This window comes from Asparagus officinalis, chromosome 1 (assembly GCF_001876935.1).
Source record: "Asparagus officinalis chromosome 1, Aspof.V1, whole genome shotgun sequence".
NCBI lineage: Eukaryota > Viridiplantae > Streptophyta > Magnoliopsida > Asparagales > Asparagaceae > Asparagus > Asparagus officinalis.
The window spans coordinates 90794922-90809071 of record NC_033794.1 but is presented as its reverse complement, the minus strand read 5'-3'; the positions used below and the strand labels follow the sequence as shown (position 1 = coordinate 90809071).

Genomic DNA, 14150 nt, shown 5'->3' with positions numbered 1-14150 from the left:
AATCTTAGACCCCTGATCGATCCAGAAACTATTCCAAAGTCCATTAGGTTCACATATACACTATAAAATTAGTTATAGCTCCATGATAAACCCAGAAATTATTCTGAAGTCCACCATTATTGATAAATTGTTGTAAAATTAGTTACATGCTACTGTTTGATCCACAAATTGCTCTAGACTCCAACAATTTATTAAATTTATTGTTAAATTAGCTTCAACCCCCTGATTGATTTTGAAACGGTTTTAAGGTCCATCTGAATATATAGACTAATTTATGATTAGTCCCTAATAGTTGTAGAAGTTGTTCTGAAGTCCATATATATGTATAGTTTAGTTTCTTTTATTGAAAAGATTATCCAATTCTTATTGAATTGCTAGAATTGATATTGTATCATGTATATTCCTAAAATATTATTTGAATTATAAAGAGGTTTCATTCGAAGAACCATTCTCTACAGAATCAATCAGGAGACTAATATTCATCTGTTTTTTTACAGAGGTTTCATTCGAAGAGCCATTCTCTACAGAATTGACAATCCCGTAGAGTTTTTCATCACGAAGAAATTCTACGGGATTGCTAATCCCATAGAGTAGCCAGACAAACTCCAATGGATTGCTTAGAGATTAAGTGACAATTAAACTGTAACGGATTGCCAATCCTGTACAGCTTAATTATCACTTAACTTCTACAGGATTCCTAATCTCATGGACTTCGAAAACTTTTTTTTTCTTCTTCTTAAATCGGCTAAGTTTCAACGCGCATTGCTGACGTGGTTGAAACTTGATCGATTTTGATAAATAAATTTGAAGTGGATCGATTTTTGATAATTGAATTCATGAGATGTTCCAATTCAAAAAGTTCTCCTACCTGAAAACCGCGAGTGAAAAAGTTCTGATCACCTCGGACGAATCCCGGAGACCGCAGAACTGAATCCGCAACTAGCAAAGCATCTGAAGTGGGGTTCGGCCCATTAAGAAATCCGGCCCATACGGTANCTCCGATCTCGAATCCCCTCAGACCCCAAAACCAGGGCTTCGCTCGCTCCCTCTGGAGAAATCCAGCGGCCATGGAGGAACCGAAGCACAGATCGAGCAGAGAAGATGTCGAGAGGAAGGAAGATTCTCGAAGGGACCGGGATCGAGATCGGGATCGGGAGAAAGAGCGGCATCGAGAGAAGGATAAGGATAAGCACAGGGATCGCGAGTCGTCCGAGAAGATCGCCGGGGATCGCGAGTCTCGGCGCTCGGAGAGGGAGAGAAGCGTCGATGAGAAGTTCAGGGATAAGCACAGGCAAAAGGACAGGGATAGAGATAGAGAATCAAGGCATAAGGAGAGGGAGAGGGATAGAGAGAGGGAGAGGGAGAAGGAGAAGAGGGCAAGAGAACGCGAGAATGAGAGAGAAAGGGAGAGGGAGAGGGAGAGGGAGAAGGAGAGGGTGAGGGAGAGGGAGAGGGAGGAGAGGGAAAGGGAGAAGGAGAGGGAAAGGGAGAGGGAGAGGGAGAGAGAAAGAGAGAGGGAGAGGGAGAGAGAAAGAGAGAGGGAGAGGGAGAGGAGGAAGAGAGAGGAGAGAGAAAGGGAGCGGGAAAGAGAGCGGGAAAGAGAGCGAGAGGATCGAGAGAGGGCGAGGGAGAAGCGGAGGGAATTGGAACGAGATGATGACAGAGATCTTGAAGATAGCAGAGAGCATGATCGAAAGAGGCGAAGGAGAGGGGATTCTCGAGATCGGGATCGAGAGCGAGAACGGAGCAGCCGACATCGAGAAGGCAGTGAAGATAGAAGGAAGAGGGCAGAGGAGGAGCCGGAGGAGAGGAAGAAGACCCGAGAAGAGGATCTTGAAGAGGAGCAGAGGAAGCTTGACGAGGAGATGGAGAAGAGGAGGAGGAGGGTTCAAGAGTGGCAGGAGAAGAGGAAGAAGGAGCAGCAGGAGAGGGAGAAAACGGGCGAGGCTAATGGTGAGGAACAACCAACTGCTGGTAAGAACTGGACTTTGGAAGGGGAGTCAGATGATGAAGAAACCAAAGAAATGGCCGTGGATGATGAGGCGAAGCCTAATGGAGAAGAAGATGGTGCTATGGCAGTTGATAATGGTGAGGGTGTGGCTAATGGTGATGCTAATGGGGAGGAGGAAATTGATCCGCTTGATGCTTATATGAACTTGGAGGTACTGCCGGAAGTAGAGAAGCTGGCTAACACTGAGACAGTTGTAATGGATGTAGATAAGTCCAAACTGGGAAAGACAGCAGCTGAAGGTGGGATAAGTAATGGGAATCAATCAAAGAATGGTGGAAAGAATACAATGGGGAGGATTATTCAGGGTGAAGATTCAGAATCTGATTATGAGGAGCCTGAGAACGATGAGGCCCCATTGGAAGAGGAAGATGATGATGAGTTCATTAAAAGGGTGAAGAAGACCAAGGCTGAGAAACTATCAATTGTTGACCACTCAAAGATTCAGTACCCACCATTTAGGAAGAATTTCTATATTGAGGTGAAGGAGATAGCAAAGATGAGTGCCGATGAGGTTGCAGCTTATAGGAAACAGCTTGAGCTGAAGTTACATGGAAAAGATGTGCCTAAACCCATCAAAACATGGAACCAAACAGGACTAACAAGCAAAATCTTGGATACGATCAAGAAGCATAATTTTGAGAAGCCAATGTCCATTCAAGCTCAGGCGCTGCCCATAATTATGAGCGGTCGAGACTGCATTGGAATTGCAAAGACTGGTTCGGGTAAAACACTAGCTTTCGTATTACCAATGTTGAGACATATTAAAGACCAACCTCCTGTTGTGCCTGGTGACGGCCCCATTGCACTTGTTATGGCTCCAACTCGAGAGCTTGTCCAACAAATTCACAGCGACATTAGGAAATTCTCCAAGGCCCTGGGTATAAACTGTGTGCCAGTTTATGGAGGCTCTGGTGTAGCTCAGCAAATTAGCGATTTAAAGCGAGGTACTGAAATTGTAGTGTGCACTCCTGGTAGAATGATTGATATTCTTTGCACTAGTGGTGGTAAAATTACTAATCTTCGTAGGGTTACCTATTTGGTTATGGATGAAGCTGATCGAATGTTTGATATGGGGTTTGAACCCCAGATTACTAGAATAGTTCAAAACACACGACCAGATCGTCAGACAGTGCTATTTTCAGCTACTTTTCCTCGTCAGGTCGAAATACTAGCGAGAAAGGTCTTGAACAAGCCTGTTGAAATCCAGGTTGGAGGAAGGAGTGTCGTAAACAAGGATATTGCTCAGCTAGTTGAGGTCAGACAAGAAAGTGAAAGGTTCCTAAGGCTCCTAGAGTTATTAGGGGAGTGGTATGAGAAGGGAAAAATCCTTATCTTTGTTCATTCACAAGACAGATGTGATTCATTGTTCAAGGACTTGATTAGGCATGGTTATCCTTGCCTCTCACTTCACGGGGCCAAGGACCAGACAGATCGAGAATCCACCATTTCCGATTTCAAGAGCAATGTTTGTAACCTTTTAATAGCTACTAGTGTTGCTGCCCGAGGTTTAGATGTGAAGGAGCTTGAGTTGGTGGTAAACTTTGATGCTCCTAATCACTACGAAGACTATGTTCATCGTGTGGGCCGAACTGGTCGAGCAGGCCGAAAGGGTTGTGCAATCACGTTCATTTCAGAGGAAGATGAGAGATATGCACCGGACCTTGTAAAGGCTCTCGAACTCTCTGAACAAGCTGTGCCGGAAGATCTAAAGGCACTTGCTGAGGGGTTCATGGCCAAGGTGAACCAGGGAACAGAACAAGCCCATGGCACTGGTTATGGTGGAAGCGGGTTCAAATTTAATGAGGCAGAAGAAGAAGCTAGAAAAGCTGCAAAGAAAGTGCAGGCAAGGGAATATGGGTTTGAGGAAGATAAGTCGGATTCAGATTCTGATGACGATGGAGTTCGAAAGGCTGGAGGTGATCTATCTCAGGCTGCTGCACTTGCTCAAGCTGCTGCCTTGGCTGCAGCAACAAGGGCTGCTAATCCTGCAGTGCCTGCCCCCGGGGTTGCTGGTCAGTTGCTGAATACGCCTGGTCTTGCTATACCAAATGCAACGGCACTTCCTTCAGTGGCTGCTCTTGCGAATGAGGCAACAGCTCGGGCAACTGCATTAGCAGCTGCTATGCATTTACAACAAACATTGGGAAAGATTCAGGCCAATGCCATGCCTGAACATTATGAAGCAGAGTTGGAGATCAATGATTTCCCACAGAATGCTCGATGGAAGGTTACACATAAGGAGACTTTGGGTCCAATTTCAGAGTGGACTGGGGCAGCAATTACTACAAGGGGTCAATTCTTTCCTGCAGGTAAGATTCCTGCCCAAGGAGAGCGCAAGCTGTACTTGTTCATAGAAGGTCCAACTGAATCTTCTGTTAAGAAAGCTAAAGCTGAAGTGAAGCGGGTTCTGGAGGATCTCTCAACCCAGATTGTATCTCAATCTGGTACCGGCCAACCAGGCAAGTACTCTGTCATTTGAGGGTTATGGTCGCTCATGGCGTGAATGGAATTCACTTAATGGAAATTCTTTTCCTTCCTCTTTTTGTCAAATATTTCATATTGACGGCTTTTCTTTCTGCCTAGAGACGTAAATGGGGCTGCTATTCGTTTGTACTTCTTTTAAACATCTTCTGATACTATTCAAGGACACTAGTTTTGCATATCTGGGACGCCATTTTCTAGTAAAACTTAAGAGTGTTACTTGGTTGTTGGCATAAATTTTCTCCCCTAGTTTCTTTGCCTAAGTTTTCGAATTCGTTATGAAAATGGTAATTTATTGTAATGGCTTTATATGAGCTTCCACTGTGTTATTATTAGTAGTTTCTTTGGAGCATGTTTGGCAACCTACTTATTTTAAATTATATGTATGCTTTTAGTTATAAGGATTCAAGATTATATTTGGTAAAGTTTGCTTATTTACTTTAAAATATTAAATAGTGATGGCTTTTCTTTCTGTCTAGAGTCGTAAATGGTGCTGCTAGTCATTTTGTAGTTCTTTCAAACATCTTCTGATGCTATTCAAGGACACTAGTTTTGCATATCTGGGACACCTTTTTTAAGCAAAAATTAGGAGTGTTACTTGGTTGTTGGCATAAATTTTCTCCACTAGTTTCTTTGCCCAAGTTTCAGAATTCGCTATGAAAATGGTAATTTTATTGTAATGGCTTTATATGAGTTTCCACTATGTTATTATTAGTAGTTTCTTTGGAGAATGTTCGGCAACCTACTTATTTTAACTTATAAGTATGCTTTTAGCTATGGGGATTCAAGATTATGCTTGGTAAAGTTTGCTTATTTACCTTCAAAGACTTAATATTGATGGCTCTTTTTCTGTCTAGAGATGTAAATGGTGCTGCTATTCATTTTGTACTTCTTTCAAACATCTTCTGATACTATTCAAGGACACTAGTTTTGCATAGCTGGGACTTCTGTTTCTAGTAAAAATTAAGAGTGTTACTTGGTGTTCGCATAAATTTTCTCCCCTAGTTTCTTTGCCCAAGTTTCAGAATTTGCTATGAAAATGGTAAATTTATTGTAATGGCTTTATATGAGTTTCCACTATGTTATTGTTAGTAGTGTCTTTGGAGCATGTTTGGCAACCTACTTATTTTGACTTATAAGTATGCTTTTAGTTATAAGGATCCAAGATTATGTTCGGTAAAGTTTGCTTATCTACTTATTTTAACTTATAAATAGGAAAAGAATAATTTAGGATTTCCAACTTATTTCTTGGCATTTATAATGAGATGTAGAGTTTTGCAATTTTGCAGCTGGATTAGATGAATTATGACCATAAGATTAAGATATAGGCCTCTTTATGTATGTTCGTCATGATCTGTCAAAACTTTGCATTCACTTTATGTAAGTCAACATAATATAATCTGAGGGTTTTTATACGGAGTATGAATGCGTTTTTAGGTTTCTGAGTAAGCATCAATTAGTGGAGGATTTAAAGCAATGCGATTGGACTTCCTAGAAAAGGAATTATGCATGAGAAGAGTGGGGGTATAAGAGTCTTATTGTGGACTTCGACAGGATTGGGAAGATGGCGAAGTTTGTTCGTTGCTATAATTTCATGTGTAGGTGCTGCAGTTTGGGTTTTGTGTGTGGGTTATGTTTGATGATTTCCCATACTATCCAGTCGCTGATTTCTGCCTTCCTCCTTAGTCCTTGGATTTAGAGTTCATCATGTCATGCCTGTGTCAGTATGGTCATATGTGGTTCAGAAAGATATATACTGTTGATATAGTTTCATAGTGGTCCTTGAAATAATTTGGCGTTTGAAATACATGTGGGCGACTAGATATGCTCCATACATTTGGCATCTTATATCATTCAGATTTGTAGCCATAGCCCCTTTAATACTAGTACGGTGGCTTTCAACTTAAATCATTTCAGGTTCAACCAATCTGTAGTTGATGTTGAGGATATGGATTTCACCATGGGATTTGAAATTCATAGGTGTTTTGATATGGGTTGGGATTCCTAAAACTTTGTTTGTTTCAACAATATTTTGGGATTTGGAATACTATAATTTGTAATATTTTGTTTGTTTCAAACTCAAATTGTAGCATTACAAATTTTGGAATTTAAAATCCATTGTTGTAGCAAACAAGTTTTAGGATTACCAAGAGTTGTAACTCAAGCTTATAAGGTAATGCCATCTCAACCTAACGTTGTTAATTGTGCAATACACTCATTGTGTTAATATTTAAGTAAAATAGTCAGAGGGGCTAACACAAAAAATCAGTGTTGATTCTAGGATCACCTGAATGCCTAGGCGTTCTTTAACAAATTGAGCCACCTGAGCATATCCAAATTCAGAGCCACCAAACCACTGGCTTCCGCGCTTCCCAAATAGCATGTCAGGCTTCACCAATTTCATGGAAGAAAGCCATTGTTCATTGTCCACTAATTCAGTGAAATCAGTTGTTTGTGTAACCGGAAATTTTAAAATATTAACATCACAATTCAAGATTGTCCACTAATTTAAGAAAAGTATACAACTACTTTTTCTCTTTTTTAGCTTAAACCTAAACCTGATGACGAATTAAACTAAAGAACATAGATCATGCTAAGTGAACATCGATCAAGACAACAAAACATACCATTTATCTGTAATTTTGCTCGATCGATCGCAGTAAATTCTCACTAAATCTGAAGGAAGAAAGCATTTAAAATGAAAATTAGAGGAGGAAAAAAATGACCTGAGCGGATCGGATCTGGAGATCAATACCGGCGATCCGCTTGAGGTGCTCCCTGATGAGTCGCTTCGAGTCGTACTCTCGGATCTTCTTCCTCGCCATCGCAACGGGTTCGGATTCGGATGAGGATCTCGACTGCTTGATCCAATAAGAGAGTGGGCTTGAAGGGGAGGAGGGGACATATAAGTAGCAGTAGTTGGAGTGGGGATCTGCACGAGGACCCCCTACCTACTGCTCTGTGGATTAAGGTGAGTCGTGATGATCAGAGGAGGAGGAGGAGGAGAGGAAACAGAGGCAGAGGAGGAAATCAAGGGTTTGGTCAGGGGAGGAGAAGGTTCCGTTTTGGGGGAGGAGGGATTGGATGGAGATGGAGTCGGATCTGGTGGGGGTGTAATGGGTTTGGGAGAGAAGGAAGCGGATTTCAGCGGGAACTGGAAGCGGCGGGTAAAAAAAGAGGAGGGAGAAAGTGTGAGGAGGCGGTGATAATATCGCCTCTTTCCGAAACCTGAACATGGGTGAGTGGAAACTGACGTGGAGTGGGGTGTCAGATATCCCACCCCAAATCCCCTCTATTTTATAGGATGTTGCAAATCCTAAAAATGAGTACCTTTTTACAATTTTAGAATTTCATATGCCAAATTTTTTTGGAAACAAACATGAACTATGGAATTCCAACAAGCTCAAAATGTCACTTTTTGATCCTAGAATTTGAAATCCCACCTAAATGCCAAAATTTTTGTGAAACAAACACCCCCTAAGCTAATCTTCTCTCAACGGAAAAGTGTTTTAGTGTGCATAGAAGGAAACAGAGTTGTTAGTGCTATCCCCAAAGCCAGATCATGTTGCGTAGTAGCTTGGAAAGAGGTTGGAACGTGGCAGACCGGTGAGCAAAGCAAGATGGTTATTGGGTTCTCTGACCTAGAGCACTCTCCTTCACTTGTATGAAGAAACTCCTATAAAACATAGCTACCGCTCTAATGAGACGGCTAACCCCCGGACTTGCAGTACATTATTGCAAGTCAACCAAAGGACTCGTCAGTTTCGACACAACTTCTTGGTTCTAAAACTGTCTGTTGGTATATAAATTTTGAATGATGTTGCATGCAAAACTTTTTAGTCCTTTGACTAAAGAACTCAGGGGGCTAATCTTATTAGTATTTTTTTAGGAATTACCTCAACCTCATTCTTTGTTTCTTCCTTATGCATTTTCAATTCCTTCTGCTTATAGCATGGTGTTTCCTAATTTGAACATGTTTTTTTTTCTTTTTCTTTTTTCCTTCCTGCATGTGTGCGACTAGAATATGCAATGTGTTTATTTGTTGAACTATGGATGGCAATCTGAAGTTACGAATTTCAGTTATGCCTGTGGTTCTTTTCTTTTGAATGCTCATGTTTTAATTATGAATTTTTTTATCTTTATTAGATGAGTCTTCTTTTGATTTTGTTTTCTGTTCTTTTTTCCTTTTGGCACGAGCGACGTTATTTGCTTCCACATGTCAAAGCTATAGCGCTTTTCTCAAGGTGGCGGTGGCTGCAGCTGAGGTGAGTCTCTTTCTCCCAGTGCATACAAGTGCATATCATCTCTCTTCTAGTGAGGTTTATGAGTCATATGAATGCACCTCATCTCTCTTCTAGTGAGGTTTATATGAGTCTTGATATTCCAAGAGCTGGAAGTTTTAGTTAGTTGCGGCCAATTCTGATTAGCTTTTGCACTTGAACTTTGTTTTTTTTTTTTGCAATAAATGTCTGGTGGTTTATGTTATACCTCCCATTTGACATTTTGAAGTGATATTTCTTCTTCAGGATTTGTCTCTCTTTCTCAGATCTCGTGGGTCCCACGGGAGGTATGCTAAAACTACCTGTGGAAAATCAAAAGCCTTTGTCTTTCTCCTTTGTTTTCGCACAAATTTCATTTGAAGTCTTTAATATATATATATTTTTTCCTCTTGGAGATGTTCAAAAGTTGTTCTTATAGGGCTTGTGCATTGCACTTCTGGTCCACAAAAATCACGAAGGGAAACGATAAGAAGAAACCACCTTTCCTGCAATTTTATTTACAGTTTGATTCTGTGTTAGTTTCTCAGTTCAGTTTTTTTTATACCATACATTTTATCTCACAATCGTTTTTGTGGCATAGCATCTTATGCAGCTGTTTTCTTTGACGAAAAGAAGATCATGTTATTGCTTGGTGTGGTGGATAATCAAGGAAACCTTTAGACCAAGAGTCCAACTCTGGGTGTTAAGTGTATTTTACGATTGTATTGTGGGTTTTGGTCTTTCGTTTTTCCTTCTTTAGTAACATCATAGAGATTCTGACATGAGCTTTCTCAGATTTTGTTTGTTTATTGTTTCTCGAAGCATAATTGGTGTGCGTAAACTTGAATTTAAAACGTCTCGCTTTTACTTAGCAAAAAAGGATATGGCACGTACTGGTTTATGACAGGAGCGCATTACATAGCTGAAAAGTATTTATGCTGCCATGCAAGTATTTATATTAGATCCAAAACAATGATAAGGGAACATAAGAGGACAAGGGAACTTGCCTTTCTCCAATTTGCGTTGGGTTCCAAAAAAAATGATTAGGTTTTTGTGGCGCCATCTTTTTCTTTTGATTTTAGATATTATGGGAAATTACCAACTGAGTTACTGTACCATATGTTCTCTGGATAAAGTGGGGTGATGGTTCTTATGGTTGCGGAATTTAAAGTATTTCGTTGTATGCTTTCCTTATGCGAAGGAGTATCTAGAACTCCCACATGAAAGCAGATGCCAAAAGTTTGTCATTAGAATAACTATTGAGGGTGTTGCATTTGTTAATTTTGGCGAGAATATTGAACATCCAATTTTATGGGTACTTATGTTTAGGGAATTCCTCGACTGTTCTGTTAAGCGTGTGCGTCTGCTGTGTGTAATTTCAAGTGCCTGCTGCTTCTACAGCGTGTGTTTGATGGATGATCGATATATCTTCCATTTCATTAATTTCCTGCTTTCGTAGGCTCTTTAGTCGATGTTAAACAAGTTATTTACATGAGATGCCAGAAAAAAGAATTGCTGGCTATATGCGTGTCAATCCAGAGTTCCTCTTTTACCAACTGTAAATTTTGGTATTAGTCGTGCAACTTCATCATTTATTTCGGATGGGTATTCTTCCTCTTGTTTTGCTAGTCTGCTCTTGTTTTCCCGCCCTCTTGCTGGCAGCGTGGGGGGTGTGTCTTCGCCCAGCGGGGGGTGTCTTTGTTAGTGTGCGTGGCGAATTACGCCAAGGCTATTTTTTTTCACCAGCATTGTGTTTTTAGTATACCCAGCTGGTTCCTTTTGATCAAAGCTTTTGTTTTGTAGCGAAGTTCTTGTTCAGAATGTGAGAAATTGATGAATGGATGCCGTCTTCCAACCTTTGTGGGCATAAGAATAAAAGCTATCTGCAAAAATTGGAAGTTCCTTCGTTTTTCTGAGGCGTCTTGTTTATAGGAAGCCTCCGTTTAGGTAGTTTTTGTTGTGGGTCTTTTGAGTTCACGCACTGTTCTTTTTCCGTCAGATTCACAATGATGGTTCCATCTTCTAGCGTGTTGTGCAGCTTGTTTCATTGAGGAGAAGATTAAATAGTTGCTCAGGAGTATGATCCTTTTTTTTTCCTACTTACTTTCCCTTTATTTTATGTTATATGTTTTTAAGGTGGAATGCGTCTATCTATTTAGTGCCTCGTTGGGCTTTAGCCCTAGGGGGCTTAGGGGCACGGAGAGCTTGAGATGAGATTGAGAGGCTTTGGGTAGAATGCAGGAGAGGCTATATGGGTATGTGGGGGGTTTGAGATAGCGTTTTCTTTCCTATCGTTCTGTCTCATGTATATAGTGGATGTCTCGTATTGTTAACCCGTGTATTGTTCTCCGTCGTATATAGCGGTCTATCTTGTTTTTAGATCAGTAGGCGTAACGATTTATCTTGTTTTTAGATCAGTAGGCGGATGGGAAGGAGATGAGCCCTTTTTTCCTTCCCTGCAATGAATGAGCCGTTCTGATTTAGATGGATAAAGATGGGTGTTGTGTATGCTTGTGTGGCGGATAAGGTGCTATACTTTGCCTATAAGCTGCTATATTATCCCATAAGGTGCTATACTTTACCAAAAGCTAGAAAATTGAGCGAGGACCCCTCGACGAGGTGGATAATTGGTCACGCGACATGTAACGTAGGTCATCGAATGTTTGCATTGTCCTAAAAAAACTGATTTGGTTTATCACAATAAGTTGCTGAATTTCCAGCGACTATAAGGTGCTATACTTTATCGATAATGTGCTATACTATTGTCATAAGGTGCTACACTTTGTCATAAGGTGCTATACTTCATCAATAAGCTGCTATACTTTCCCATAAAGTTCTAAACTTTATCAAAAGCTAAAAAATTAAGTGAGTACCCCTCGTCGAGGTGGATAATTGGTCACGCGACACATAATATTTTTCAATAGGCTGTAGTTACCACAACCTACCATCAAAACTTCTTCAGTTCAATCAGTGCATCAGTTTATTACAGATATTCATATTTGTCAACCACTAAACTCAAGCACATAACATTGAATGAAAATAATCCATGAAGATTGAATGGAAATAATCCAAAATCACCACTATTGAAACGTTGTATACATTTCTACTAGATACATTTCTACTAGATACACTGATAAATTTGATACAACATGATACATTGGATAGTGCATTTGATACAATATACACACAAATCATCTATATATACATAATATAGAAAATTTCATACAACACGATACATTGGATACTACTTGGTACATCATATTGCAGGCTGTAGTTGATTTACCGTTTGGGTTGCAATGTGACAGTAATGCGAAGATCCGATCGAATGCCAAGAGTGGAGGATTCTCTCATGTATTTGATTAGAAAGTTAGTGTGCATTGACGAATGGTTTCTGAGGGGTAGCTGTGCATTACGTTAGGTATTGGCGACAATAGAAAATGGTGAGGAGCAACCAGAGGGCGTAGGAAGGCATACCAATGAGCTAAGATCATGGCGGTCCACAAAACCAAACTCCTCTTGGACATTTCATCAAACACTTCTATTGCCTCCTCAACCAACAGCAATATAGCATAACCGCTAATCGTTGTGGTCCAAATAACTATATCCCTTTTGTCATTCCATCAAACACCTTCTATGCATCAACCTAGTCACCAAAACATAGATATATATGAGCAAAATTGTTATGCACATACCCTTTCCTGAAGCATAAGCTTGATAAGAATCCATCAGTTTATAAGAACAATACATCTTTAACAAGCTATTGTCAAAAAAAACCAAAATTTCAAAATGTTAACATACAGTATTGAAAAACCCAAAATTTCAAAATGTTAACAAGCTATTGATGTAGGATTAGTGTCTTTTTTTGAGCTGTCCACTACAGTGTGTCTTCAACCATTAGATAACCACAAATCTACTCTCACACTTTGACGAAGTCTATCAAAAGTCAATAAACAAACATAATAACGTATAGTTCATGAATTCATAATTTCTCAACTTCGTCAAAAACTCCATACAAATTAAAAAGAACAAGAGGTTTTGAGCTGGAGAGTACCTTGGGCTCAAATCTAATGAAGACCCACATAAGGAAATAGAATATTAATGGAGGAGAGAGATTTCTCAAGAAGAGAGGGAAAACTAATGGAGGAGAGAGAAAGAGAGTGTAATTGAAGATGAGTAGCAAATTAGGGGTTGGTGAAGTGCGAGAGCAGCCCGTCATTTTCTCCGGCCATCGTCGCCATTGCTGCCGTTAGCGATGATCAGAAGAAGAGAGAAAGGGCAATATTGGGTTTTTTAAATTTAGGAAAAATACAATATAAAGATAGAGAGGTATAATAAACATTGGGTTTAAAACTAAGTCATATGGGTACAATGAGTTTATTAGGGTTTAGAAAAGTGGATGGGTTTTTAAATAAGTGGGGGTAAAACTTTGGGTTAAAAGAGGAATTTCCCTTGTTTTAAACATGGGGTGTCATGAACCATTTACATTTTAGCTCGCAACTTTGTTCATCGTATTCATTCATGTTCATGGTGATCACGGTGGGAGCAAGTTTTATACTGCTTACTTGGTTAAGTCGATGAATTTTATCTGCTGGTTTCTGATCCAAAAATATATATTAGAGGGTTCACGATGGTCCAGCGTCGCTCGTGATTTTAATGTTATTTTATTGTTCTTGAAATACTATTAGTTTGGATGAGCACATTGTCAATCCCACTACCAGCCACAAAGCGTGCTGTCCATCACGCTCTGGACACATGCAACTGACGTTGCGTTAACAATTAGAAATAATAATTATTTATTATTATATTTTTTTTCATGAGAAAAATAATCGTTTTCTTTCCTTGGAGATCATGCCTTGTCTCATGAATGCTTCTAAGCAACGTCAAGAGATTCGGTTTCAAAAATAATAATAATAGAAAAATTCCTCAAGGACCCAAAATATGGGATCAATAGAGGGGACAAGTGAGGTGTCCCCCTTCTATTGGATAATGAGTTGGTTATCATTAATGATGGCCAACTCATTATCCAATAGGAGGGTGACACTTCACTTGTCCCCTTTATTGGTCCCATATTTTGGGTGCCTTTAGCAAAGCTTATTGTTGGCTCTTTTTTTAAAAGTTAAAACGTCTCCAGAATTATTTTCTTCAAATAAAACTTTTTAGATCAATCCTGGGTAAGATTCCCCAAGGTTTTGAAACTCGTGGAACTATTAAATAAATATAATTACTAGAGCGCGAATGTTAACGTAAAATTAAATGTTTTCAGAGATAGCAAGGGGGGTGAAACTTTTGGATCAGGACAAAGACCGCTTCTACCATTAGGGGCCCACGGCCCACAAAACGAACGATCCACTCACCGCGTCCCCATTCTACGCACTTCGTTCCTCCCTCAATCTCCTCAA

The 14150-nt window shown here is 40.0% G+C and overlaps 1 protein-coding gene across 2 annotated transcripts; it reads left to right on the top strand.

The window, feature by feature from the left end:
- Window positions 1003–9657, top strand: LOC109827847 (DEAD-box ATP-dependent RNA helicase 42). 2 transcript variants are annotated; one of them, XM_020394876.1, is made up of 2 exons: window positions 1003–1207; window positions 1337–9657. In XM_020394876.1, the coding sequence occupies exons 1-2, from the start codon at window positions 1068–1070 to the stop codon at window positions 4488–4490; spliced, it is 3294 nt and encodes a 1097-aa protein (XP_020250465.1). In that variant the 5' UTR covers window positions 1003–1067; the 3' UTR covers window positions 4491–9657. The 2 variants fall into 2 exon arrangements, with proteins under 2 accessions (XP_020250465.1, XP_020250458.1); XM_020394869.1 differs by having other exon boundaries at window positions 1003–8757; window positions 9019–9657.